The sequence below is a fragment of the Gopherus flavomarginatus genome, chromosome 1 (genome assembly GCF_025201925.1).
Source record: "Gopherus flavomarginatus isolate rGopFla2 chromosome 1, rGopFla2.mat.asm, whole genome shotgun sequence".
Lineage (NCBI taxonomy): Eukaryota > Metazoa > Chordata > Testudines > Testudinidae > Gopherus > Gopherus flavomarginatus.
This window is the reverse complement of record NC_066617.1, coordinates 358,806,493-358,833,512: the sequence shown is the minus strand read 5'-3', so window position 1 is coordinate 358,833,512 and position 27,020 is coordinate 358,806,493. Positions and strand designations below refer to the sequence as shown.

Sequence of the window (27,020 nt, the reverse complement as noted above, 5' to 3'; positions counted from 1 at the left end):
ATCTGCTGAGATCCCTGCCCCCCTCCCCGCGCTTCCCAAACTAATAACAGCCTGAAGGGGAAGGCGGGCAGTGCCTTCGGCCCGGGTGCAGCAACGCCGCACGCTGCGGACATTCCCTGGGGGCAAAACTTCGCCTGGCTGGTGCGGCCGGGAGCTGGGCGCGCCTAGCGAGGCCGGGCACTTTTGAGACGCTCCCCGGGGCGGGAAGCGGGGCTGCAGTTCAGCGGGTGCAGCCGGCTCAAGCTCGCGCGCTGGAGGGGGCGGAGGCGAGGAGCCGCATGCAGAGGAGCGGGCGGGAGGGGGTGCAGCGATCGGGGGGTGCGGGACTTGGGCGGGACAGCAGCATAGGCAGGGGTGTGTGCAGGGGAGACCGGGTGCAAGCGGAGTTCGCTCTCGCCAGCAGCCAGACCCCAGCGTCCAGCCTGCCGCCGCCTCTGCCCAGGTGCTGGTCCAGGGGGGGCCGCTCCCTCCGGCCCGGGGAAGGTGAGTGGTTCTCCGCGGCTCCCCGCAGCCAGCGGTGCTGCCAGCCCAGGGCACTGCCCAGCTCCGCTCCTGCTGCAGCGCTTGGAGGGGGGGAGCTCGCCAGCCTGCCCGCCCCGGGCTGTGATGAGTTGGGAACTGGGCAGCCTGGAGCGCGGTTACCCTGCGCGGTCCCCGGTCCGGCAGCTCTCGGGGATCGCCTGCAGAGCAAGGCGGGCTGGCCATGCAGCGGGCTCTCCCACCGGCCGGGGGGTGAGGGCACTGCCGGCTCGCCCTCCATTTCCTGGGGAAACGGGAGTCACCAAACCCTTTCCTGCTTCATCGTTCAAGGATCGCCTTCAACTTCGGGCCGGGCAGTTTGCTGTCTGCTCGGCCGCCGGGCTGGGATTGCGATTGGCACATAAGCAGCCCTGCTGCTTTTCAGCCAGGAGCGAGAACTTTGTCTGGAGCGGGTTTGGTGTGCGTGTGTTTTTGTTTTGTTTTAAATCTTTGCAGAGAGTTGCCTGTGTCTGTACACGGAAGATGTCTCCATATAAAATAAGGTTTTGGGGGGTAGAACTGTTTGGTTTCCAAAGACTGAAACCTGCCCTGCAGTGAGTTGCAGGAGATTTCAGTCCCAGGGAAATCTGCGGGCTTCCTGACTTCCGAAAAAGATTTGCACAGCTTTGCGGCTGTCGCGTTTTCCCTAGCAGATGGTGTGGCATGCATGTGTCTCTGGTGATGATTTCTCTTCTCGCTTATCTTTGTATTCCCCTTCCCTCGCTCTTGTCTCCCCGCCCGGAATGGTGGCTGTCTGATGAGCAGTTGAAATTGCCACGGTTGCAAGTAATCCGATCAGCAGCTGGAATCAGTGCCCGCCTCCAGTGCCCAGATTCAGGGCTTTGATTTCACACGCTGCTCCCTGGTTCCCCCCCTTCCAGCTCTCTCTCCCTATAGGCGCAGGATTCAGGGGAAGGGGGGATAGGAAGGAGGCTGTCTTGTCTGGCTGCGCTCAATGGTGCTCCAAAGACACACAGTTTTAAAGGAACTTTTGGGGAGCAGCGATCTAATCAAGGAGACAAGAGCAGACGGGGGAGGGCAGGAAAAAGCCGCTGCGCAGGCAGTGCTCGCCCAGGTTAAGAGGTTACTGTCTCGTTAACATCTGCCTGGATTAGCCCAGACATGCACACTGGTGGAAGGAATGAAGCCACACAGCGAAGGATAAAGTTGATCTCATGGTCTAGTCTCAAATCCGGTGCATGATGCAGCCTGCCTAGTCCCGGAATTTCCAGCCTCTCTAACTGGATTAAGCTGGAGAGGGGAAGAGGGGGGAAGTAGTTGAGGATTTGCTCGAAAAAAAGCAGCCAGCCTGCCAGAGGAGAGGGAAGAGGATGGATAAGGCATACGCGCCTTAGCTAACTTTTAACCAGTCATGAGAATCGCGCCTTAATCAGTAGCTCATGGTCAATTTATTAATATGCTAGACCGGCACACGTCAGTTGATTGTGAACAAAAACCTCTTTATCCTGCTGGCTTGGTTGGAAAGTCATGAACCGAGTTGATTGAACGTGCTGTGCAAAACTAAAGAGGATGGGAAGATGCTAAATATGTAAAATCGTTACTGGCATGGGAGGGGTTCAATAATCGATGATGAATGTTGCTCTTGGTTTCTGGGCAAAATCTTAATGTAATTGAATGGCAGCAAATGGAACTGAGAACCACTATTGCGAGAAGAAATGAGCCATGTAACTTCTCCAGTGGTTAAGACAAGTGTCATAGAATCATAGACTATCCAGGTGGGAAGGGACGTCGGGAGGTCATCTAGTCCAACCCTCTGCTCAAAGCAGGACCAAGCCCCAAACAGATTTTTGCCCCAGATCCCTAAATGGCCCCCCAGGATTGAACTCACAACTCCTGGTTTGTCAGTACGGCCTGGGGAGCTTGAGTTCTTGAGATGAAAGATTTGCCCAGACATCACCTCTAATAAATCAGATCGTGCTCCACTGTATACAGCATTCGCTCAAGTTACGTTAGGAAGCTCCTCTTTCTGGACACTGCTCTCTGTGCTGTACAAACCATTGGTGCTTCAAAGCACACTGTAGGAGTTACTGCCATAGAACGAGTGCTAGTATTTCAAGATGCTACAGATCTCATGGTGATGGTGAGCACTGAAAATATCTGGGTAGAAGATATGAACAACCTGCACTATAGCTGTGCAAACTTCTAAAGATGCCGCTCTGACTCTGTCAAGCAACACCTCCTTGTGCCACTACATCGAGGGCTGCATCGGGTTTTGGAAATTGTATGGAGGGCTGGTTAGGGGATGGGGTCCTATCTGCCCCCCCGGGACTCTTGCCCCATCCAACCCCCCCCCGTTCCCTGACAGCCCCCCCCCGGAACCCCTGTCCCAACCCCTTGTTCCCTGACAGCCCCCCCCCGGAACCCCTTCCTGACTGCCCCCTGCCGCCTCATCCAACCCCTCCTCTCATTCCTGATACCCCTGCCCCATCCACCCCTGCTGCTCCCTGTCCCCTTACTGCCCCCGGAACCCTTGCCCCTGCCTGCCCTTCGCTGCCCCATCCAACCTTCCCTCTCATTCCTGACGGACCTCCGGACTCCTGTCCCATCCAACCATCCCTTCTCTCTGTCCCCTGATCACCCCCGGAACCCCTGCCCCTGACTGCCCCCTGCTGCCCCATCCAACCCTTTCTCTCATTCCTGACTCCCCCCCGGGGACCACTGACCCATTCAACGCCCCATTCCTCGCCCTCTGACCGCCCTGGCCCCTATTTACACTCCTCCCCCTGCCCACCCCCACCAAACTCCCCTGCCCCCTATTCAATCTCCCTACCCCCCTAACGCGCTGCCTGGAGCACCCCGGGTGGCGCTACAGCTGTGTCGCTGCCACTATGCAGCACAGAGACTGGGTCAGGCCCGGCCCTGCAGCTGCGCTGCCCAGAGCTCACATCAGCAGTGGAGTGAGCTGAGGCTGCGGGGAAGGGGGAACAGCAGGTCAGCCAGGAGCTCAGGGGCTGGGCGAAGTGTCCCGCAGGCTGTAATTTGCCCACCTCTGCACTAGATGTTAATATGATTGGAGAGGGCAGGACAGTTAAAACCTTTTTCCAAGAGTTTGTAGTGTAAGCCTGTCCTCCTGCACCCCACTAGCCAAAGGTGTGGAGGGGACCCTAGCTCTGTAAGGGTTGGTTTAGCTTTCATCTCCAACATCACTGTCATTTATTTGTATTACACTATCACCTGAAGCTCTGATCTCTGCTAAGGATTCTATGCTACTAAGTCCTGTAAAGCTACACAGGGAAAAACAGTCCCTGCCCTGAAGAGCTCCCAGTCTAAACAGACGGCAGACAAAGGAAGCTTTATTATCCCCATTTTTACAGATAGGAGTGTGGGGAACCAAGGTACAGATTAAGTGTCTTGCCCAAAGTCATACAGGGAGTCAGTGGCAGAACCAGATATTGAACCCAGGTCACCCGAAGTCCAAGCCTTAACCTGAAGATCCCCTGAGAATTCCCAAATCTTGTTTTATAGTGTCTTGAATGTGGTAGCATGATCCGTGTGTGTATGTGCGCGCGCATGCATGTGCATGTGAGGGTATGATAAGTGGTGAGGAGCAGAAAGGGTGCATGTGAGTGAGAAAGAGACATCAATGGTTATATTAAATACCAATTATGTTGTAAAGAGTGTACAATACAATTCTATATGCATGGCATCCTTTCAAACTGTACTCCATGCACCTAGCTGAATTACCTAGGGCAGCAGGCAGTAATGGTGTCAAGTATGCAAAACTGGTGTGAATGCCTGGGATGGTGAATGAATTTACATATTCCACTATAGGAGGCTGAAGAGAGAAGATAATGTGAAGTGTGCCTAAGGTGATGGTGGTGACTTGAGATATCCTGATAAGGCATTGGTGTGATGGGGAAATCCAGGAAGGGCTCCAGACTGCAGGAGCTGCAGAGGAGAAAGCTCTTGTAGGAACAGAGTATAGGAGGGGATGCAGAGGAAAAGCCAGTGCTGAATGATTGGGAAGAGAGGTGAGAGAAAGGAGGCCCGTCAATTAGGCAGTCCAGGAAGGGGCTTTAAAATGAAGAGTAATTTTGAACCAGTGCCTGCAATGTGGATGTGAAGTGCATCTCCACTCTGTGAAATCTATGCGTGAGGTTTGAGTTTTCAGGAGGTTTAGAGTTTTCACTCTATCCCTAACTATTCCCTTTTCTCTTTCAGGCTCTTCTCCCTCCTCCTTGCTAGTCAGCTGGTTGGGGGTGGGGGGAGGAAGAGCATGGGGCTGCGGGGATGGGTCTCTTGCTTTATGAGACAGTAATTCCTTTTATACCAGCCCGACTGACTGCGTGTCTGGGATCAGAGAGGAACAGGGGTGTTCTGTGTGGTGCTTCCCAGAGCTAGCGTTTTGGCAGGCAATCAAAAGAAACTTTCAAACATTGAGATTTTGGGGGAGAAGATAAACCTTGGCCAAACCAACACATTTTTATTTTAAACCTTGGCACTAAAATTAACGAATTAAACAGTAAAAAAGGCAGCTGAATGCCATATGGGCATCGGCCTGGTGCTGATTCTCTTTCTTGAATGGGGGCTGCCTCCTCTTACTACTTCTGCTCTAAAGATTTTTCCATCTGCAGCATGAACGTGAAAGAGGCAGGAAAAACAAAACCAGGAATCCTTTGCGAACTCGAAATGGAATGACATCTATTAGTATGGAATTGGCTTCCAGTGCCACTCAGGCCAGGCTGAAATCTGACTGTTGGTGCAGTGGTTAATTGATGAAACCTGGCCGACCGTTGGGCCGGGATTGTGGCTGGATGTAATATTTGGTGATGGTGCTTGTGGGTTCTTGTTGGTTCCCCTTTTTGTATCCTCTCTCTGTGTTGACATCTAACTGACTCTTCTCCTTTCCCTCTCTCTTAGTTGCTACCCTTCAGACAGAGCAGCCTCCTGGCTTTTAGGCTGGGAGGAAAGTGCATAGCTAACAGAGAAACTGTGCTTTTCAGAGCATGCTACCATGGGTGTCTTGTTGTTAGACGGGGCCTAGCTAGGCACTTCATGGCTGTCATTATTCAGCACAGCGTAACTCACCCAGACTTAGCAACAGAGAATATGGGACGCCTGCTGAAAGAAGCACAGCCACCTGCCACTTGAGCTCCAGGAGAATCTCATGAGTTGTTAGCAGAATAGGGCCTATGACACTCAGAAGAATGATTCCGATTCATTCCTGTTGCAGAAATGCTGGCTCGTTCAGTACAGTGGTCAGCTCTTTTGGGCGAGGACCTGCAGGCCTCGATCCTCTGGGTCCATGCTTCTCAGCTGCTGGGTCATCACCCGAAGGGGTCGTTGTGTCAGGCCTCTGCACTCCACTGGCCTTCTGATCATTGCCTATGGCCATTGTTAAGCTGAGCTCCAGCTAAAATGATTGTTAACCCGCTCTGGCCCTCAAGGGTTCTCACATGTATTGGGAAATGTGGCTCTGCTACCAGGTGGCCAGCCATTGTGGTCTGAGCCCAGCTGGGTCAGAAACTGATCTTGCTGGAACCAGCTTAATGCAGAGTTTCCATTTAAAGACTGTTTTTTATCCTCTGTACTGCAGCAGGGCCTGAAGGCTCCGATTGGGACCCTGTTGGGTTAGCCGCTGCTCAGGTACATTCAAAGACGTGGTCCCTGATCCAAAGCGTTGACAGTCAAGACAAAGGCACCACGTGAGTGTGACAAACTATATGGGGGGGCATGGTAACCACGGGAGCTTGTTTATTGTTCCCAGCATGCACAAAGCCATAGCAGTTGAGATGGGAAAATTACTCATGGGCCATAGGCTATGGCTAGCCCCCGGCAGTGCAGGATTTGCCGCCTACAGTGTCTCTATCGCTTGAGAGTCCCAGGTAGTGAGGCTTTCACCACTTCCTTTCGGGGAGCAGCATCTAGACTGGTGGGAGACCTGCCACCAGCCCTTGTCGTGACTGCTGTCCTGGGGCCATGGCCATGGCAGAGCACTAGTGCAGACCGGCCTCGCCATTCAGACCACCGTGAGCCGCTCTGAGCAGAGTTAGCCGCTTCGTAGTCTAATGTGCCAGCAGCTAGGCTAAGCTAGGGCTCCCATCACTGGTAGGCCCCACTACTGGAGCAGTGCGGGCTCCGGAGCGTCTCTGAAAACCCTGTGTTCTCATAGGCATCGCCATAAGGAAACAGCTCTCCCTTGGCCATGGAAGCATGCCCTTAATGCAGGCTCCTGGGCCCTGATTCAGGGAAGCATCCCTGTTTAAGAAGGGTGCTTAAGAATGTGCTTGGATCCCACTTGAGTCAGTGGGACTGAAGAGTGTGCTTAACTCTTAAATGTGTGCTTATGTGCTGGTCTGAACTGGGGCCCAATACAAGGAATGGTTTATTGGGGTCAGAATGTGGTGAGCGCTCTTCTGGCACCATATGTGCAGGGCCACCCTGGCAGGGGTGGGGTGATGCCAGTAGGAGCAGGGCATTGGTACTTCAGAAAATCAGGACTCCCACCCTGGTTACACTAGTGTCAATCATTCACTCCTGTGCATATCTGAGAGCACAGGTCAGCTCCCTGTGTTTGCCATGAGGATAATGCTGCTTGCTTCCTTTGCAAAGTGCTTTGGGACCTGTGGATGGAAAAGGCTGTATAAAACTCCTATCCACAATGACCCACACATGAGGTTTAACGCACTTAAAACTGACGTGGTTCTCTTATTTATGTTTTATTTAACTAAATTTTCTTGCCTGGCTTGTACCATGTTTTTAGCTTTGAAAGCATCTTAGGGGATGTCTACATGTCCTGCTTTGAGCAGGGGGTTGGACTAGATGACCTCCTGAGGTCCCTTCCAACTCTGAGAGTCTATGATTTTATGGGACACAGCCCGCCTGGCCGCTCGCCTCCCAGCCTGAGTTGACAGATTTAGGCTTGTGCTTTAAAACAGCTGTGCAGACAGCACTCTGAAGTGGTGTCTAAGCCTGTGAAACCTCGGGAGGGGGTTGAGTTTCAGAGGCTGAGCTCCAGTGACTTGCTGCCACTGGCTGTGTAGACATAACCTTTGGTGCTTACACGGCCCAAATTGCCGTAGTATCTGAGAACCTCAAACTCCTGGATTTGTCTTTAAACCAATTTATCCTCCTAACACCCCAGTGAAATGGGGCGGTGCTGTTATTCCTGTTGTACAGCTGGGGAACGGAGGCACAAAGAGACTAAGTGACTTGCCCAAGGCCACGCCAGAAGTCTGTGGTGGAGCGGAGACTTGAACGTAGGTCTTCCAAGTGCCCTGACATCTGGGCAATCCTTCCTCTTGCTGTTTCAAGTTGGCCGGAATAGACAAGATACACATTGTGAGCAAAAAGCCAGTAACCTGCCAATTAAGCCTTGGTCGTCACTGAGGGGATGGGGAGGGGGAAGGCAAAGCCAGCCAAACTTTCCAGAATAAACATTTTATAAAACCTGCTCAGTGCAGCCCGTGGGGTGTAGGCAGCTTGCTCCAGACAAGCCAGCTGCACGGCATCATTGGTATTCCACCGGGCACCAGCTATGCCATAAACCTGGCATTTTGTTAGCGTTCGTTACTCAGGATAGTCATGTTGTGAGAATTTTTGGGAGCCTTTCATTTACAGCCGTGCTGTTAGCAACAATGATAGCTGGGAGTGTATGTATGCTCTCCTCCAATGGAGGATCTGCAGCTGCACTCTGAGTGCCCCATGTGGCTAAGAGATTATTCGCCAATGACAGCAAAAACCTAGTCTGGTTGTGGCAGCCCTGAAGGGCACCAGAAATTTCAGCTCAGGAGAGTAGGGTTGCAATCTCTTTGTTGTGTAGCACTAAAGATGTGAGGAGCAGGCAGCTTCTGGTGTGGGGAGTGGGGAATGCAGAGGTAGCACTGTATCCCCCTCCCCCAAGTTCTCATTGGATCAGTGCCCCAGCATGGTGATGGAGGCGGGAGCAGGAGAGGGTGCCCTTTGAATGAGACATAATGCTGTGGCCTTCTTAAGATCTCATGTCACTTTCTGCAAGATCAGAGGTGTTATCCACCTGGAATTCATTTGCAGGATTCCAGGGCTGAGTTCTTTCTGCCTCGCTCAGGTCTTCATGCAGTTTCAGCTGGATACAGCATTCTTCTCTTCCTCTCCTAAAATGTACGCAGAGTTACGGTGTGCTGTTAAACTCTGGCCATGCTGTGCTCCAGATGTGTCTGCATTTGGGCAGGAGGCTGTGCAAGAAGGGGTCTCCTGGTGTTACACTTCAACAGTCAGTTCACCCCTTTTTTGAGGGGGAGAGAGGAGGCATGTGAAAAGGCCCTGTGCTAGATATAAGCCATTGTTCATTAGTAGCAGCCAACAGGCTGGATGCTATTGACTGCATCTAATTTACGCATGTGTTGTGCCGTTATGCTTTGTGCCACCAGAACGCAGCAACTTTCAATGTTATAGTCCAGTGGGCCACTTCTTAAGGGAGGGAATATTTCAAGTGTCCCTGACCCCACCATTGTTGCTTGGTTTGCAACAAATTCTGGTGGCCATTCACATGAGATCCACTGCTATAGAGGATGGGGCTGGGAGGGAGCTAATCCTGATGTGAACCTCAGGGGGCTGTGTCTATACTTGACTTGTGGTGCATCATCAGCCCTGTTAATTGCTAGGTCTCTTAGGCGATGGGAGCTTTCCTTAGAGTAGAAGGTTTCAAAGGGGGTGCGGAACGGTACCGTCAAAGCCAGGACAGTATCTGTGAATTCTTAGACACTGAGATGCTCTCTATCATATTTATTCCTCCATTGGCTTTGCTTTCATGTTTTAACCCCAGGCCCTGCCCTGTGGGCTGTGTGCTTAACCGAAGGTGTGGTGGTCTCATACTTTATTGCATGAGGTGACACAGTCGAGTGGCTCCCGGTAGAGGTCAACACAGAGACTGATCCAGTATTCTATGTTTGAGTAGTAGGTTTCTGCAAAGGTGGGTGATGCAGTAGCAGCGTTGGTTGGGTTTCCTCCACCTCTGGACGCTCAGAACTTGCCTTGCAGCTCTGAGAGACAAGCAGCATATTATAAAACCAAATGCATTCCACCCAGATTATATCATGTCTCTGGAAACCGGAGTGCTACAGAGAGGTACAGTCATAATGAGTGATTAGAATGAGACCGAGTGCATTTGGGTAGCCAGGTGCGGGAAGCCTCATGTCGGGTTTAAATAGAACCATATAAAGCTGTGGGAGAAGGAGCAAAGGAAAACAGGCTGCTTAAAAACCGAACAGACCTACTTATCTCTCCTTTCCACAACCTGTGGCTAAGGCCCTTGACTGGGACTCAGGAGACTTGGATTTAATTCCAGCCTCTGCCACAAACTCACTATACGATGCAGGGCAGATTACTTACCTTGCCAGGTTTCAATAGCTGGAACCAGGATAATTTCCCAGCATAGACCAAGCACCCTGCTTGCGCCCTCTTTGCCTTGTATCCTGAGAATGTTTTGTTACATAGGAGCAACTGGACCAGCTCAGAGCAGCGAACCATTTAGTCCTGTCACCAACAGTAGCCAAGAACAGCTGCTGCAGAGGAAGGTGCAAGAAGCCCTGCAGTAGCGTTTTTGGCTAGCCTGTCCGTGGTGTTAACCTCTGAACCCTGAATAACTAGAGATGGGCTTAAGTCCTGAAGCAGAATGGCGTATAGCCCTGCCACAACTCTTAGGTATTTTAACATTTACTGCTGGGGAGATCCCTCTTGCCCGTACAAACCCACAGTCCCTTTTGAAATTCTGCTGGCTCCGGGCCTCAGGGATAGCATGTGGCAATGAAAGGCAGTTGGTGATTAACTGGCCCTGAGCCCCTCCCTGCAACATGATGCAAGGGAACAGTTTACCACTGGCTTTAAGTGCTCACACTGCTGTGATCAAGAGCGTTTCCTTGACAAGCTTTCTCACAATGAAAAAGCCATAAAGCTAAATAGCTTTTGCCTCTCTAAGGAGGACATGATGATAAAAGGGACATGGACGCCCTCCTCCTCCCCGGCTCTGCTTACATTTTCTGATTCCCTGCAACTCTGAAGGGCTGCTCTCCACTCCGACATGCATCAGAACAACGGGGTGGTAATTTGTGTGTGCAGGCCCTGTCGCTTCCAAAGAAGTGGACTATATTGATTTTTGGTCCGTCTGGGGTTCGTTTGTTACTGGTTTTAAGTATTCTCAGCTGAGATCAGCCTCCATTGTGCTAGGCAGCATTGCGGACATATAGTAAGAAGCAGAACCTTCCCTGAAGTGCTTACAGTGGAAATAGACAAGATGGGTGAAGGGCGAACGAAGGGAACAGACAGGTGAGGTGAATGACCTACAGTCAGCCAGGAGCAGAGCCGAGTATAGAATCCAGGTTTCCCGAGTGCCAGTGACGTGCTCTGTCCACTAGACCATGCTGCCTTATGGTGTGTCATCACAGCAGCGTTAACTCAAGGGTTTACTCTAGTGTTACCGACAGCTCCAGTCCTGTCCATATACAAAGTCTTAACTCGAGTGTGGTGGTGCTTTAAATTCCAAGTGGCCAGCCCGATGGGAAGGGAGGTTATAAGCTGCAGCTTGAATTAGCACAATTTGCCAGCTGCTAACAGGAGCAAGGACACCGGGTAGTTTCACTTGACGGCCACTAGTCCTCCGATGCCTTCACACAATTCCCACCCCACCCTCGTGTGCCACAAAAGAACAGACCACTTCGCCCGCAGGCCACTGGGAGAGAATCCACAGAGCAGCTCAGCTAAGAGCAGCACAAAGAACCAGGGTGGGAGGTCATCCCAGAAGTCTTAGCGCCCCACAGAAGTGAGTGCAGTGCCAGGGTGAGCACAGCATCTCGAGCGTTGCTTCACATTGGGGCTGCTCTCACCCGAGAGGGGAGTAACAGGAGTGAACTCTGCAGTGATGGCCTCTCCATCTCCCCAGATCCCCGGAGGCATGAAGTGAGGTAGGGAGGAGGCTGTGCTGTTCGCCTTGCTGATCAGGATCAGTGGGTGAAGACGTAAACATTAAATCCATTGAGAACAGCAACCGAATCTTAACCTGTCCTTGGTGAACTGCAATTGCACCCACCTTTTCTTGGCACGCCCTATAATGTATCTCCTCAGTTGTGCGCCAGGGCTCCCAGAGCTCCCAGAGAACTCTCATGCCACTTGGCTTTCCCTCCCGTTAACAGCTGGAGAGCATGACTTTGAATGCCTCATTTCCTGTTGGTAAATGCCTGTTCTGAGCACTCTGCCTAAGGCCAGGGACCAAGATTATACTTTTCAAAGTTGTCTGAACGGCTGCAGGCAACTTTGGTCCTCAGTAAAATGATACAAGGTGGAGGCTTCACTGAGTGGGCAGGGGGCTGGGTTTGTGGCATGCCAGACAAATGTCATGATTTCTTTCCTACTGTTCCTGTGTTTTTCCAGAACTTATCATCTGCTTCCTGTCTAGTCAAACCTTGCAGGCACTGGAGTCTATGGACTTTTGGCCACTGACTATGTTCTGGGTGCAGAGCTTGGCCCTGTGAGAAATTTAATTCTCAGCATAGTACTCACCAAATCTGTCCTGTTTCAGTTCCAATTATAAATTGGTTGGAACGTCTGTGCCAGTGCGTGTCCATGCAGGTTTTCCTCTTGTTAGATCCAAACTGCACCTCGACTTGCTCATAAAAACTCTCGGGGGAGGAAAATTGCACAACTTGAATAAACTCCTACTTGTTTAAATGTTTGCCTCGTAAATTATTAAAGGCGGCTGAAGGCAGACCAGGGTTGAGAACAATCAAAATAAGATCCCTGTTAGAATAGCCTTTTTTGGGGGGGGGAAAGCAGTTTGAATTTCTTTTTTTCTTAAAAGGAGTTTGTTTCTTCAGAGCACAGGAAGCCAAATATGCCTGCAAAAGCAAATAACCATCAGGCTGCTGCAGAGAATGGGAAGAAGGCGCAGGCCTCTGACTTAATTAACTCCACATGTCCACTCTACATTCAAGCTTTTTAGCTTGAAATGTGATATTTTACCTCCCTCTGTGCCTGGCTTTGCTCTTGCTATTGTCATCTGTCCTTCCACCTATAATAGATCTATTAATTAGCTATCCTGGGAGCACTGTGTTGGTTAATAGCTGTTTGGCACTGATATAACTCTGCATCTGTAACTGACAAAAGGGTCTAACTCTGATCCCTCAGAAAAATCAGGACCGAGTGTGTCAGCCTTGCCTTCCCCACCCTGCATCCTTAGACAAAGCTTTGTTGAGTGTTATTGTCTAGCATAGACGTCTGTCTGTGTGTGTAGAATCATGGAGATATAGAACAGGAAGGGACCTCAAGTGATCATCTAGTGTGACCCCCTGCACTGAAGCAGGGTGAAGTATGCTCAGAGTGTAGGTATTCCCAGTATGTAAGTGTGGTGTGCTTGTGATGGGGACAGCTACGGAGATGGAAATCTTGAAATATGTGCAGTGGCAATACAAGGTTCCCCTCCCCCACTGCTCTGCTGGTGTGCCTATCCGGAGGAACTGCCTCTTGAGCATGGCCCATTCACTCCTTGGTACCTTTGCTGAGACGGCTAATGGATGGTCTGTGGGAATTGGATTGAGACCTCCAAACTCATCATCCGGTGGGCCTCAAAGCCTATACTTGGGACTTTGCCATTGGCAGCCAGCAACCTGTGTAAGTGCATCTGTACAGACTTACAGTGTAGACAAGAAAAGCTGGGATTTGCGCTAAGTTTCAAGCACCAGTTAATTTGACCAGCACACATGGTGGCTCTCCTGGTCTACACTTGCAGGTTGCACAGGGGCGGCGATACTGGTTGCTGGCTACATTTGGCTAAATTGGGGTTAAATTCTGAACTAAATTCAGCCTGACAGTCCCCAGAAGCTCCATATTCTGGTGGCATATTCATAATTCCCCTGGCATCCTCCTTTCCAACCTTCTGTTTGTTAGAACGTCAAGTGTAGCAGCCAGTGGCAATAATTCACACTGGTCCTGCACAGAGGCAGGTAACTGGCCAAAAAGGGTTTCACTGCACATAGAATCTCAGCTGGTGTAAATCAGCATCGATCCATCTTCGGTACCTTTCAGTGGCTTCCACTATCCCAGTATCCGAGCACCTCCCAATCTCTAATGCACTTTTCTTCTCTATGGTGGAAATGCTACTGTTCCCATTATACAGATAGGGAACAGAGGCTCAGACCAACTAAGTAACTAGCCTAAGGTCACACAGGGAGTCTGTGGCCAAGCAGGCTCCAAGTCCTGAGCTCCAACTCCTAGATCATCCATCCTTTCTCTTATGCCTCTTAAACCAGCTGAAGAGCTGCCCTGGGACATCTTTTTCTTAAATATTTCCCCATCCCTCTAGTAGAGCGAAATAACTGAATGTAAGGAGGGTAAGGAAGTGTGTGTGTATATATATATATAATTAACCCAACACACATGGAAGCCACATTGCTAGGGCATCCAAGGATAATCAGCTTAAAATAGGAACTTACATATACTATATTTTACATATACTATATATATATATATAAAATATAGTATATGTAAGTTCCTATTTTAAGCTGATTATCCTTGGATGCCCTAGCAATGTGGCTTCCATGTGTGTTGAGTTAATTATTTGTTAACGACTCCCTCTGTGGTGGTGGTGTTGGTGGCTGAAAGCAAAGTGGGTGTATTTTTACATCCATTATTAGATCTCATTAAAGCAGAACATAATTCATAGAAGAATGTTTCAGCCTCCGCATTCAATTCTCGTTCACCGAGCAGGGAGACTAAGCAGAGGGGTTTTTAGGAATGATTTCAGTTCCTATTCATGTCTCCGAGGGCTCTTTAGCAGTAGAGGGGCACCACAATGGTTCCAAGTGTTTATCCCGCTGTCCTACCCCATACTAGAGAAAGCCAGGCAGTGCTAGACAGAAGAGAATTTCACACATCCGCCTGCTTTGTAATTTGAGATGTATCCACTATCTAAGGGGGAGGGATAGCTCAGTGGTTTGAGCATTGGCCTGCTAAACCTAGGGTTGTGAGTTCAATCCTTGAGGGGGCCACTCAGGGATCTGGGGCAAAAATTGTTCCTGCTAGTGAAGGTAGGGAGCTGGACTCAATGACCTTTCAAGGTCTCTTCCAGTTCTAGAAGATTGATATATCTCTAATTATTATTATTATTATAAGCTGCCTTGCGCTTTATGCAGATAAACCCATCTCTGAAAGCTAATCACAGATGAGGTGACTGATGCAAACACTCTGTGTAGAAAGCTCTTAAAACCAGCACAGATTGCTAGAGTTAAGCAACTGATTCTCCTCTTACTGTCAGTGGTGTAAATCTGGAGGAACCCCTTTGAGTTCAATGGGATTACATTTTTTTTCCTATCACGCTGCGCTAATGGAGAATCAGGTTTAAAGGGTGTCGCGCTTTTATTTTATTTTTTGAATGGTCTGTAGCTTCCTCCATACCCAGAGCCGTGTAACAGAAGAAATTTATAAATATGGACCCTGATCTTCTATTCTGAATGATGCAGGCAGTCCCCATGAGCCTGGTTCTCATTTATGCCAAAGCCCCTCTATAGCACATTGGCAGGATAAAAGGGCCTCCTATGCACTGCCAGAGTTCTGCAAACGGTCCATTGACTTCAGTAAGACTCTACATGGATGCAATTATAAGGTCGGGACCACATTTTAAATCATTGTATCCTCTTCCTGCTCCTTACCGCTAAGTATCTGTGGCTTGAAAACATCAGTGACCTTTTAACCATCTTCCCAAAGTAACCACTTTCTGTTCCTTCCCGGATGAGTCTTTCACTCACGCTCCTCCCTAGATCCAGCTGCCATTCTATACTGAGCCACCTAGGTCTATTATTTTAGGGACTGGCTATCACAGTTGTCATGAAATAGTAAAAAAAAAAAAAAAAAAGCTTGATTGACCTTTAACTTGAACTGATACAAGAATAATACCTCACCTCTCCTGAGTTGTATCGTCTCACATTCTAGAGAGAAGCCCTTTGCAGGAGACAGATGCAAGTTTCTTTTATCTTCAAAGATTCATTTTGGGTGTGTGTGTGTGGGGGGGGGTTCTTTAAGGGCTTAACAGTCTCTGCTTTTAAGCTAGTTTCAGTCAGTTCCTTTTTTCCTGTCTATTCACACTTGTGTGTGAAACTTGGGGCGCTGGCTTTGGCAATCTCTTTGAGCTCAAATGATGCTTCAAGAGAAAGTGTTTCTTAACGGCCCCTATTGGAAAGCAATAGCTGTGACGCTATTCATGTAGCTGTATAGCCTGACTAAAGGCAGGTAGGTGTATTAATCAGGACGGGAAACCCAGGAGTCCGTTAAAACTTGGCAAGTGATGGGAGCATTTTTAGAAAATAAGAAGCACTTTACAAAGCTGTTCTTGCCAGAAAAGTGACTCAATTAAAATCCCCTCACGGAGGTTCTTGATTTATCTGATGGGGCTCCCATCTCCGCTCTAACTCAGTGCCTTAGAAATAACTAGCAATCTCATTTCTTCCCAGCCTGTGGGATTTATTCCCACTGACATCTGTGCGCAGCTTGCTTAGGTGTCAAGTAGAATTTTGTTTTTTCAACTTGCCTCCTCTGCAAATCCAGCCTGATTGTTTTGATTGTTCGGCTGTGCTCTTTGTGCTGATTATAAAGGCTTTGCAGTTAGTTGATTTTTGGATGATGCCAGACTAAAATCGTGGTCCCCCTTTCTGTGGAAGTATCGTGCTAAAAAAAACAACACCTTCCTCCCAAACCCATGTTCCTGCCAGGAAAGTAAGTGGCTATGTCTGAATTACAGGGGCCGACATCCTGAGTAAGTCCTTTTTGGTCAGTGTTTAAAAAGCCATAATCCTGCGGTTTAACCAGAGAATTGGGAAATCCTAAATCTGCCAATCACTTAAGCCCCAGATCAGCAAAGTGCCAAAGCACATGCTTTGCCAATGGAGAAGTGAACCTCTCTGTGGCTCAGTTTTCCAGTCTGCAGAATAGAGTGATCCTTATCTATGGCAGAGCACTGTGGGTAGAGCTTTCAAAAGCCTCACCCTATATTTATGTATATATATATTTTTCTGCTTTTCAGTGTGCTTTAACACTGCCCTCATGGAGAGAGCTGGAAAATCCATCCAGATGAAATTTCCAGGTTGGTGGTACAGAAGTCACTGCTACTAGAGGTAGTCTCGATGTGTCCGGCCAGCCTGCTTTTCACATAGCAGGGACCACACAGGCCTGAGAGGTCTGTGTTTCTCAAGTGGCTGTGCTTAGATGCATGCCAAATGGTAGTGCTGTCCAAGAATGAATAGCCCCAAATCCAGGGGATAGTGGTTCCAAGCTGGCAGGTAGACATGTTGGCAGGTGATGAGAGAAGCCTTGATTACAGGTTAAGACTATGCGTTAGTAGAAAATAGTCATTTTGTTTGCCTTCCCGAAAGTGTGGGTTTGCAACAATGCTCCCGTCAGTGCTTCAGCCCCACCCCTTTCTGCCCTCAACTAACTTTTTAAATTTTTTATCTATCACAGAGTGGGTTGGCTGATTGTTTGTTTTTTACATTTTTCACAGGAAACCCCAGTGCAAGTACAGGCCCCAATACTGCCATGTGATCCAGGCGTGCTCATGTAGGATCCTATTGAAGTCAGTGGGGCAGAGGAGTGTGACTGAGTAGGAACGGAGCCTATAGTCGGTCTGGGCTGGGCCCATTCGCACATCTGTCTGCTGCGCTGCCTTCTGAGGCTTTTTAAATAAAGTGCCTCCAGAAGCCTTCCAGACAATGGCTGTTTGGATTACAATAGACCAGAATCCAGCTGTGTTCTGCACTATGCAAATACATAGTTTAAGGGAGAGTCACTACCCGAAAGAGCTTGCACTATGAATAGATGAGATAGACAAAGGGTGGGAGGAGAAACTGAAGCACAGAGGGGAAAGTGACTTGCCCAAGGTCACCCAGCAGGTCAGTGGCAGAGCCAGGAATAGAAGCCAGATCTCCTAAGTTCACATCAGTGCCTGAAATAGTTGGCCATGCTGCCTTCCAACGAGGCTCAGCAAGAGTGACGTGACTAACATGGAGAATCACTGGAGTGCTTGCTTCTAGATTTCATTGTTTTTCTTCTAGAAACAGAGTCCAAGGCATCCAGCAGCTCCCATTGGTTGAGGTCATTGGACTTGCTCCAGATTAGGCAGGTGTCAAGGTGGTCAGAAGTTGTCCCAGGGGGTCTATTTACATTGAGGGAAAATTTCACACCAAAGGCAAGAGTAGAGCAATACCCTTGGGGCAAACTGAAGGCTGTACAACTTTGCCCAGTGACTGTCCTGTTGCACTAGAAAGCTGCTGCAGGCATAAGGGCAAGTAGGATTTGGCCCTATGTGAATATATCCATAATTTAGCAGAACGGCTTGTAGGCAGGAGGCCAAAGGCATTTTGATGTGTGTTTAATACATGCTGTTCACATTCCCCCAATCCCTAACCCCTTAAAAATGCACTATGGGTTTCTCCGGCCTAGAATAAAAGCCAAACGTACCTGTATGTTTTAATTTATAACAGCCTAAGAATGAAGAGGTTATTTCTTGGGCTGGATGACAGACAACCTGTTAGCTTCAATAGGAGACGGAACAAATAAGGCTTCAGCAAACTTGCTTGTTGTCTCTCTAAATGTTTCATGCTGTTCTCTAATGGAATCCTTGCCTTGGTGTAATAGTCTGCTTAGAGAGAGTAAAGTACATCCTGTTTGCAAGGCAATTAAGAGACCCAATGAGAGAGAGAGAGTAGATCCAGAGCAATGCTGACATAAGTTATTGCTCCCTTGGCTAGTAAGAAACTGTAATTGTAGTGTAAATAGCTCCATTCAGCTGTGCCTTGTACATGGACGCATCGGCATCTGGTTAGCTCCAGCTTCCTACCAAAGGGTAAAAGAATTCGTGAGTCTTGGATATTGGCACCAAAACACCTATTCGGTCATCTTTTCTATTCCCTTCTCTCAGCTGCTTCTGAAGTTGAGCAGGAAGGGAATTTCCACACACACACTGTAGAAGATATTGGTCTTCTGGTTATTGAAGTCTAGTATTGGGTCTGATCCTCCACTCATTTAAAGCACTGTAACTCCAGTGATTTCAGTAGAGCCGCTCCTGATTCTTGCTAGTGTGAGAGGAGACTTGGATTCTTGGGGTGAAATCCTGGCCCCACTGAAGTTAATGGAAGGTTTATCCATGCCTTCCATGGGGCTAGGATTTCATCATGTGTCTTAAGTCATATTGGGCATGTTGACCTGGGGTCCATCTGATTCAGCTCCCACTGAAGTTAATGGGACTCTTTTTTTCCCCTAGGAGTTGGGTCAGGCTTCAGAAAAAGCAACTACTTGGTAGGCTCTTTCCCATTGAAGAATCAAGCAGGAATAGCTGATGGGTTGGGTGTGTGGGAGAGAGGACTCGAATACACCAAATGGATATAACTAGTGGGTACGCCTCTGTTGCTGCAACTTTTCTAATTTTGCCAGAGACCTTAGAGAAAGTAGAACGTGCAGTTCATTCATTTTACCCCAAAATAGTGGTCTCACCTCTCAGCAAATATTAAATAGCACAATGCTGTAACAAGGGCTCATCTTCCTAGGATGTCATGATCTCTAGAGAAGTGGGCTATGCCCCATTTCTCTATCTTACAATCAGAAATGCTTAATCACTTAGATTGTAAGCTCTATAGGGCAGGGACTGGCTTCTTGTTCTGTTTGAACAGCATCTGTCACGGAGAGGGATGGGGTCCATGGCCATGACCGGGGGCTCCTATGTGCTACTGCCAGACAGATAATAGTAAATGTCTGACCAGATCATATTTTGTGAGGTATCTTCCTTTCTTCTCTGAATGCACTTTGCAAATTGGGAAGTAATTCACAATGGGTCTGCAAATTGGGAAGTAATTCACAATGGGTCTCCCAGTCTTTGACGTTAATTAGCAAAGAGCCATTGACAAGGGAGAGGAACTGACCTGAGAGAAGATGAAAGTAGGTGTGAACTTCTAGGAAATGGCTGGCAAAAGTTTCTTAGGCTGCAGAGGAGGCACAGAGCAAGGATCAAAGGTTAAATGGCAAAGATGACACCACAAGGGTGTTGCTTTTTAGTAGAGAGCGAAGAAAGAGGTGACAATGGCATGCACTGGGGACAGTAAAGGCTGAAACCATGAATAGTTGAGGTAAAGGCAAAGTCTTGAAAAATAGTATCTGACATTTTAATTGGGGTTAGGGGGGAGGGTATAAAGGAATGACGGACAGAATAGCTACAGTGTAGATAGATCATTGTCTGGGGGACATGTTCCCGTTGCAGATCTCCTGAAATCCTTCTTGGAAGGGCATAAAGAGAGAGCAGACGTGGGACTTGTGATTCCAGGCCATGATGCTGGGAAACAATAGGAATAATCAGCGCTTCTATCTGCTGGAACGTGACTGCCACAGACCTGTGGGATGCCAGCCTGCTCAGTTTTTATAATCCCCAGAGGCGTGTAGCTAAAGCTTTTAATCAGCTTTTTCTGGAAACCGCGACGCTGTAGCTACTACCATTCTGTGACGAAGCCGTTAACAGATACAGCAATGGAAAGTCCTGGCAAGTCCCGTGAACCGTGGACGAGCCTCCTGGCTCCCTTCATCCTTCAGCTGTGAAGACGGCAAGTGTGGTGTGAGGGGGAAGAGCTGCAGAGGGCTTCACTGCAAGGTCCCTGGTTAGAATCCTAATCCAGACCAACAGCTGTTGCACGTAGTTACCTGATGTCTGTCCAGTGGCCTGTGAAATGAATAGCTTGTCCTTGTAGGGATTTTGAAGTGGGTATCACACGAGGTGTCCTTGTTGGCAGTCAGGGCAAGAAGAGTGACCCATCCTCTGGTTCCTAGAAGGGGCCCTTCAAAACCTTATTTGAGGCCCAATTGTCAAGGCTGTTTGGGGGGGACTGATGGGTGAGAACTCAGACTTGTGCCAGTCTGGCTCTTGGCCAAGAGGACTTTTTTTTCCCAGGCTGTTGGATTGATGCAGATTTATTTTCCAAGCTGGAAAATTCAGTGGTTGGTGATGAAGCTGCCAGCTGATGAAGCACAAAGAGCTGTAACCGAGGGCTCTGTGTAGCTGGGCAAGCTAGGATAGGTGCACCTTGAAAGGCTTCATGGGCATCTGCATGAGCAGCTTTCTGAATGGTCAAGTCCTCTCACAGTCCAGATTCACCTGCGCTGTACCCAGCATGAACCCAGGCCAAGGGACGGCTGACCAGGAAGCCAGGCAGTGCATTGACCACTACCTCTCATGCAGTGGGCCATAGCGCTGGCCAGAGAAGAGCAAGGATTCAGCACTTCCTCTCATTTGACCCCTGCCCACAGAACTCCTGGAGGGAGTTAAAGCTGCTCTCCCACCCCTCCGAATACCCAAGGGAGGACTGGCAGCAGAAACCTGGCATGCCCCCCTGTCATAAACAGATAGCTAAGGGTTAACGTCTCTTTCACCTGGAAATAAGTATCTGAAGCACCTGACCAGAGGACCAATCAGGAAACAGGATTTTTTCAACTCTGGGTGGAGGGAAGTTTGTGTGTGAGTCCTTTGTTCTTGGTCTTCTGTCTGACTCTCTCTCGGCTATGAGGGGATTTCTATTTCCTGCTTTCTAATCTTCTGTTTCCAAGTTGTGAGTACAGAGATCATAAAAACAATAGGGGTTATTGTTTTTTCTTTTGTATTTACATATCTATAGTTGCTGGAGTGCTTTGAATTGTATTCTTTGTGAATAAGGCTGTTTATTCATATTTCTTTTAAGCAAATGACCCTGTATTTGTCACCTTAATACAGAGAGACCATTTTTATGTATTTTTTCTTTCTTTTTATATAAAGCTTTCTTTTTAAGACCTGTTGGAGATTTTCTTTAGGGGGGAACTCCAGGGAATTGAGTCTGTACTCACCGGGGAATTGGTGAGAGGAAGAAGTCAGGGGGAAATCTGTGTGTGTTAGATTTACTAGCCTGACTTTACATTCCCTCTGGGTGAAGAGGGAAGTGCTTGTGTTTCCAGGACTGGAAATAGAGAGAGTGGACTCCCTCTGTTTAGATTCACGGAGCTTGCTTCTCTGTGTCTCTCCAGGAACACCTGGAGGGGGGAAGGGAAAAGGTTTATTTCCCTTTGTTGTGAGACTCAAGGGATTTGGGTCTTGGGGTCCCCAGGGAAGGTTTTTGGAGGGACCAGAGTGCCCCAAAACACTCTAATTTTTTGGGTGGTGGCAGCTTTACCAGGTCCAAGCTGGTAACTAAGCTTGGAAGTTTTCATGCTAACCCCCATATTTTGGACGCTAAGGTCCAAATCTGGGACTAGGTTTATGATACCCCCCTCTAGGTCCACTCCTTCCCCGAGCCCGTGGGATGCATTGGGCTGTGCTGGCTCTGAGAGGCACAGTGTAGCGAGTTGGGCCCATTATGTTTGATGCCCGTGAAGCTCCAGCGCTCGCTATGTCTCTTCACTTGCCTCGATGCTACGGTAATTATCTATCAGAGGTGCTCCTGCTGGCCCCATTTCTGTAGTATCTGATCACCTCCCCGTCACTAATGCATTTATCGTCTCAATACCCCTGTGAAACAGGGACGCACGATTGTCCTCATGTGACGGATGGCAAGCCAAGGCATGGCAGAATTAAGTGACTTACCAAGGTGACCCAGAAAGTCTGTGGCAGGGTGGGGAAATTGAACCCATGTCTTTCAAGTTCCCGATTAGTGCCCCAACCACTGGACCAGGCATTGATGTGTGCATCTGGGCTACAGCTTATTAAACCCCCGTTAAGAGCCAGGCTATGGCTACGCCTGAAATGCTGATGTACATTTTCAGCGTTGACCAGTCCCCAGTGTTTGAACCATAATACGAGAGGAGCCTCATGCGTGGTTCAGCTTAAACTGGTTGAGGTGCAGCAAGGACTGATCTTGGATCAGAGCACCGATAGCTCTTCCAGGCAATCCCAAATTACCAAACTGAGTACTGACTTTGTTGTACTAGCACGGGCCAAGTCTAAGTGAGATTTTGCCCCTTTATCTCCCACTGGTGGTAGCAGCGGTAGGAATACAATAGACCAGGCACTGGTGGCATCTTAATTGCCATGTTGTCTAACTCCGTTCTGAGCCAGCCTAGGAAAGTGGTCCAAACGCCAGCATTCACTGGCTATGCACTAGAGCTGTTACAGTGGGAAACTTTAGAGGGAAAAGTCTAGTGTAGGACATGCCCCTGGCTACAATCCTGCATTTATTTGAATGTGTGACAATCCACATTACTGCTTCAGTCAGATACCTGCTGTGGGAAGGAAATACCTGAACTCTAATGCAGTCATATACTTTCACTATTGAGTGGCATCACGTATCCTGGGATTGTTCGGTGCATCAACAAGCACACCTGTCCTCGTCTTCAGAGGGATACTGGTGATCATTTCAACTGGTTATGCAGTTCAAGTGGTTAAACCTTCTTCTTCGGCAAGGTTTTAAGTTTGTTAGTTTCTCTACGGTGCTTCAGATGCTCTTTAATTCTCTCCTCCTCTTGTCTTTCAGGTTCAGCGATGCCTCTGTCAGCCTGGGTCAGCCTGCTGCTTCTCTTTCTTTGTATTAGAACTACCAAGACCTGCTCTCCAGGATGCCACTGTGAAGTGGAGAGTTTTGGTCTCTTTGACAGCTTTAGCTTGACCAAGGTGGATTGCAGCGGAATAGGGTCACACATTGTTCCTGTCCCTATCCCGCTGGATACTTCCTATTTGGATCTGTCCTCAAACAAACTGGAAACCATCAACGAGTCAATGCTGACTGGCCCTGGTTATACCACCTTGGTGAGCCTTGACCTGAGCTATAATAAAATTGCTAAGATCTCTTCCACGACCTTCTCCAGGCTCAGATATCTGGAATCCTTGGATCTGAGTCATAACTCTTTGGCAGTCCTTCCAGATGAATGCTTCCCCAGTTCACCCCTGGGGGACATAGACTTGAGCAACAACCACCTCCTGGATATAACGTTAGATGTCTTTAGTTCCAAAAGTCAAGGGAAATCCATTAACGTGGATCTGTCCAACAACATGATAAGCGCAGTCACACGACACAATGACAAAAACATCCCCAACATTCAGAGCTTAAATCTGTCTGGAAACAGACTGAAGACTGTACCCAACCTCCAAGGGATTCCCTTGCGATACTTAAATCTTGATGGGAACCCTCTGGCCAAGATTGAGAAAGGAGCTTTCATGGGACTGAAGGATTTAATTCATTTATCTCTCAGCAGCTTACGTGGCTTTAGAGAGATCTCTCCTTACAGCTTCAAAGAACTCCCCAACCTCCAGGTACTCGATTTATCCAGCAACCCCAACCTTAAGTTGTTGAGTGCTGAAGTAGTCTTTGGTCTGAGCTCCTTACAAGAGCTCAACCTGTCCAGTACAAGTGTTTCTTTCTTGCCAAAGACTGTACTGAAATACTTACCTACTATCAAAAGCATTACCTTGGGGAAGAATGTACAGTGTCTTAAGGTGATCAAGGAAGGACAGTATCACCAACAAATCGGGCTGACCAAAAAAGAGGTCCTCAGTTGTCATGACAGCCATGGGTCCGTAGCGGCAGCACCCTATGTCTCATGATGAAAGTTGAGGGGAAAGGGCTGGGGGAGATTGTACAGCTATCTGGACTGAAATGACCTGCTGCGTGCCTTTCGTTAATAATTTATACGTTTGTATACGCCAATACTTGACGGTGTGTGTCTTTACATTCCGTAGTACTGCCCGCCGTTGTCTGCCTCTTGATTCCTGCAAGCATTTGCAAGTGATAGGTGCAGCATGGCTGCCCCAAATGGTGTTCGCTGTGAATGGGAACCAAGTGGAATCGCTGCTTTGAATTTCTGAGGAAGGACAGAATATATAGGGAGAAAATGCATTCAGCCCAGGCTTATTTGCAGGAGCAAAGCTAGCCCTGTCTGCAGCATGCACCAAAATGTGTTAACTCCGCAGTCATTTGCTTACAAATCCACGCTTTATCAATTTTTTTTCCCAAGAAGTGCCTTCCAGATGTTGCCTTCATTAGCAGTGCCCTGCTCATTGTCATGCACTTTCAGTCTGAAGAAACCGTACTAAGCAAACCTGAGTACAGGGTGTTTCTAATGCTTGGCTGCTGTTTGCATAAAAGTGCAATGAACACTTGGTACCTGGGGACCATTTTCCCCCACCTCACCCCAATCCTTTCGGCCCAGGATTGCATTAGATCCTCCACTGGAAACCCCAGGGGCCTTCTGATGCAGATGTGTTGAACCTTAGTGGTCTGTCAAAGACAGAATGTCCAAATTCAGCGCTGTGCCATTCGCAGGACTGAAGGCTGTTCCCGTGGACCCAGCCCCCGCTGGTGCTGTGCAGGCAGCTGAACAGAGCCCGCTTGCGATAAGGGCAGGTTGTCTGGGAGTCAGGCTCCAGCAGGGTAAATTAGATTGAGGTATGAAAGGGAAAGCGCATGTAAACTAAATTAAAAACTCCCTCCCCTTCTTGGGCATTTAAAGAATGCTCGATGAGGCTCCTTATCTTGATAACCTCAACAAAACAAGATGTAAGCCCATGGGACTGAGAAGAAGCTGTTTCCTCTCTGACTTCCCCGCCCTAATAAGAACATGTGTGACACAGCTGTGCTGTTTAATGCAATTTCATGCCAGAAAAATGTGTTCAGAACGTGGGGGGAGAGGAGGAGGGAGACCGCTCCAGCCCCAAAGCCTGGGGCTACTGACTCCCGCTGTTTAACAGAATAAGGTGGTAGCTTGCTTGCCTATCTGGGGCCTGCTGCTCTGTGTCATTCTTTCCACTCTCATGCTTGGCTTCTTGGCAGCTAACTGAAATCTTGGGAGCACAGAGCAGTTTGGGTTGGCTTTGCCCCGTTGCCAGCATGCTGATTTTGGCTGACAGAGAACAAAGCAGGAGCAAAGGGAGTGGGAGCGGCAGATGCCTCAGGCAGCGAGGGGGGAACAACGCACAAGAACTGGCAGTAAGGGAGCGAGACGCACAGCTCGAACAAATGGAGGGGAAGGAAGATGCTACAAGAGAACCAAGCGCCCACTCTGTGAATTCAATGGGGAATTTTGAGCCACGTCCCCAGAGAAACTCAGCCTGGGTGGAGTTGTTTGCTTACCCCAAGCCTGAATCTGGCCCACTCTTCCTTGGTATGGAGAAGGCAGAGGGAGATAGCATGGGCAAAGTCTGCTCTCAGCTGCCGCAGTCAAAGAGCTTGTCTACACACACAGTTGCCCCAGTTTCACTAAAGGAATTATTTTTCTTTTTAAACCAATGTAGTTGAGCCCATGCAAGAAGCTGTGTGGATGCTCTTATTTTTGTTTGCAGCAGGGTTTTTTTTTAGCTTAGTTAAGTCCATCAGCCACAGGTTTAAACGAAACAGCAATAAGCCATTCCTAAACCGGAATCAGTGTGTCCACATGGGAGTTTGCACCAGATTAACTAAACCAGAGCAAATAGGTGTGCAGATGACCCCCGAGTTTATTGAAGTCTGACTTGAATCAGTGTAACAGTTGTTAGAATCTGGCCCATTCTGCAGCCAGGCACCAAGGGTGGCTGTAGACAAGACGGAAAATGTGAAAGGCACGGAGTACACCAACAGATTCTGCGGGGGATCTGGGGTAAATGCACTATCCTCAAAAAGTGGGTGTGGGAAGAACATTAGAAGTAGGTTAAGATATATCTGGTCACATATGTAATTGTTGAGGAGGAGGGGTGAAAATCTGGTATACTTCATGGTGGAGTAGCTTGCATTCTGAATCAAAGACACTGCAGTATCCATGATTTCCAGAAAGAGCTATATCTTCTCAGCTACATCCTTGAGAGTATTTTACTAATTGAAATTACAGTGCCCCACACCAGCTGTCTGGGGTGATGGTAGAAAACTTCTGAGCAAATCAAAGCCTGTCACCATCTTGGAAGGGCCAGATTCCCAGCTGGTGCAATACACTGACCTACACCAACTAGGACCTGGCCTTGGATTTCCAAGTAGCTTCTCCAGTGGCTTGATCCGGTATCTTGTCATTGAAATTACATACTGTAAAAATCTTTTTTCCCTTCACGGAGCCTTTTCAATGCTCAGCTTGCTGTTGATTTTGCAAGAATTTTCTTAAAAGGCAACAATATTGTCTTAGACGGGATGTGATTCTATAAAATCAGGAGGGAAATGATGAACAAATAGTAATACACCACGGTCTTGGGTTGGTTAGGGGTTTTTTCTTTCCTAATGGAGCCTGCCTTTTTAAGAGAATTTTTCTGCTGGCAGAAAACTTAATTTTTAAAATTATATATTTGTTTAATTTTATAGTTCTGTACTTAGATGAAATGTTCGGGGGATAATATACAGGCCGTAGAAGTTACTGCCTTTGCACCACTGTGGTAAATTTAATACCCAATGTGACAATCCAATTGAAGACTGCGAGATTTACTCTTGTAATCTCATGGTAGCCGCTAGCTAAATGAGTCTTATGAAGGGCTGGTAAATACCTTCTCTGTGTACTTGATTTTTTTTTTTTTTTGGACACACTGCAGCATTGTAATGCTTTGTGATTATTCACAATATAATAAAGTAATT

At 48.3% G+C, this 27,020-nt stretch overlaps 1 protein-coding gene across 3 annotated transcripts; it reads left to right on the top strand.

Annotated features, from left to right (window-relative positions):
* Positions 1 to 367: 367 nt before the first annotated feature.
* Positions 368 to 27,020, top strand: TSKU (tsukushi, small leucine rich proteoglycan). Of its 3 annotated transcripts, none has more exons than XM_050930806.1 (3): positions 398 to 483; positions 6,077 to 6,185; positions 22,974 to 27,020. In XM_050930806.1, the coding sequence occupies exon 3, from the start codon at positions 22,982 to 22,984 to the stop codon at positions 24,038 to 24,040; it is 1,059 nt and encodes a 352-aa protein (XP_050786763.1). In that variant the 5' UTR covers positions 398 to 483; positions 6,077 to 6,185; positions 22,974 to 22,981; the 3' UTR covers positions 24,041 to 27,020. The 3 variants fall into 3 exon arrangements, with proteins under 3 accessions (XP_050786772.1, XP_050786763.1, XP_050786752.1); XM_050930795.1 differs by lacking the exon at positions 6,077 to 6,185 and adding an exon at positions 18,758 to 18,885 and having other exon boundaries at positions 425 to 483; XM_050930815.1 differs by lacking the exon at positions 6,077 to 6,185 and having other exon boundaries at positions 368 to 483.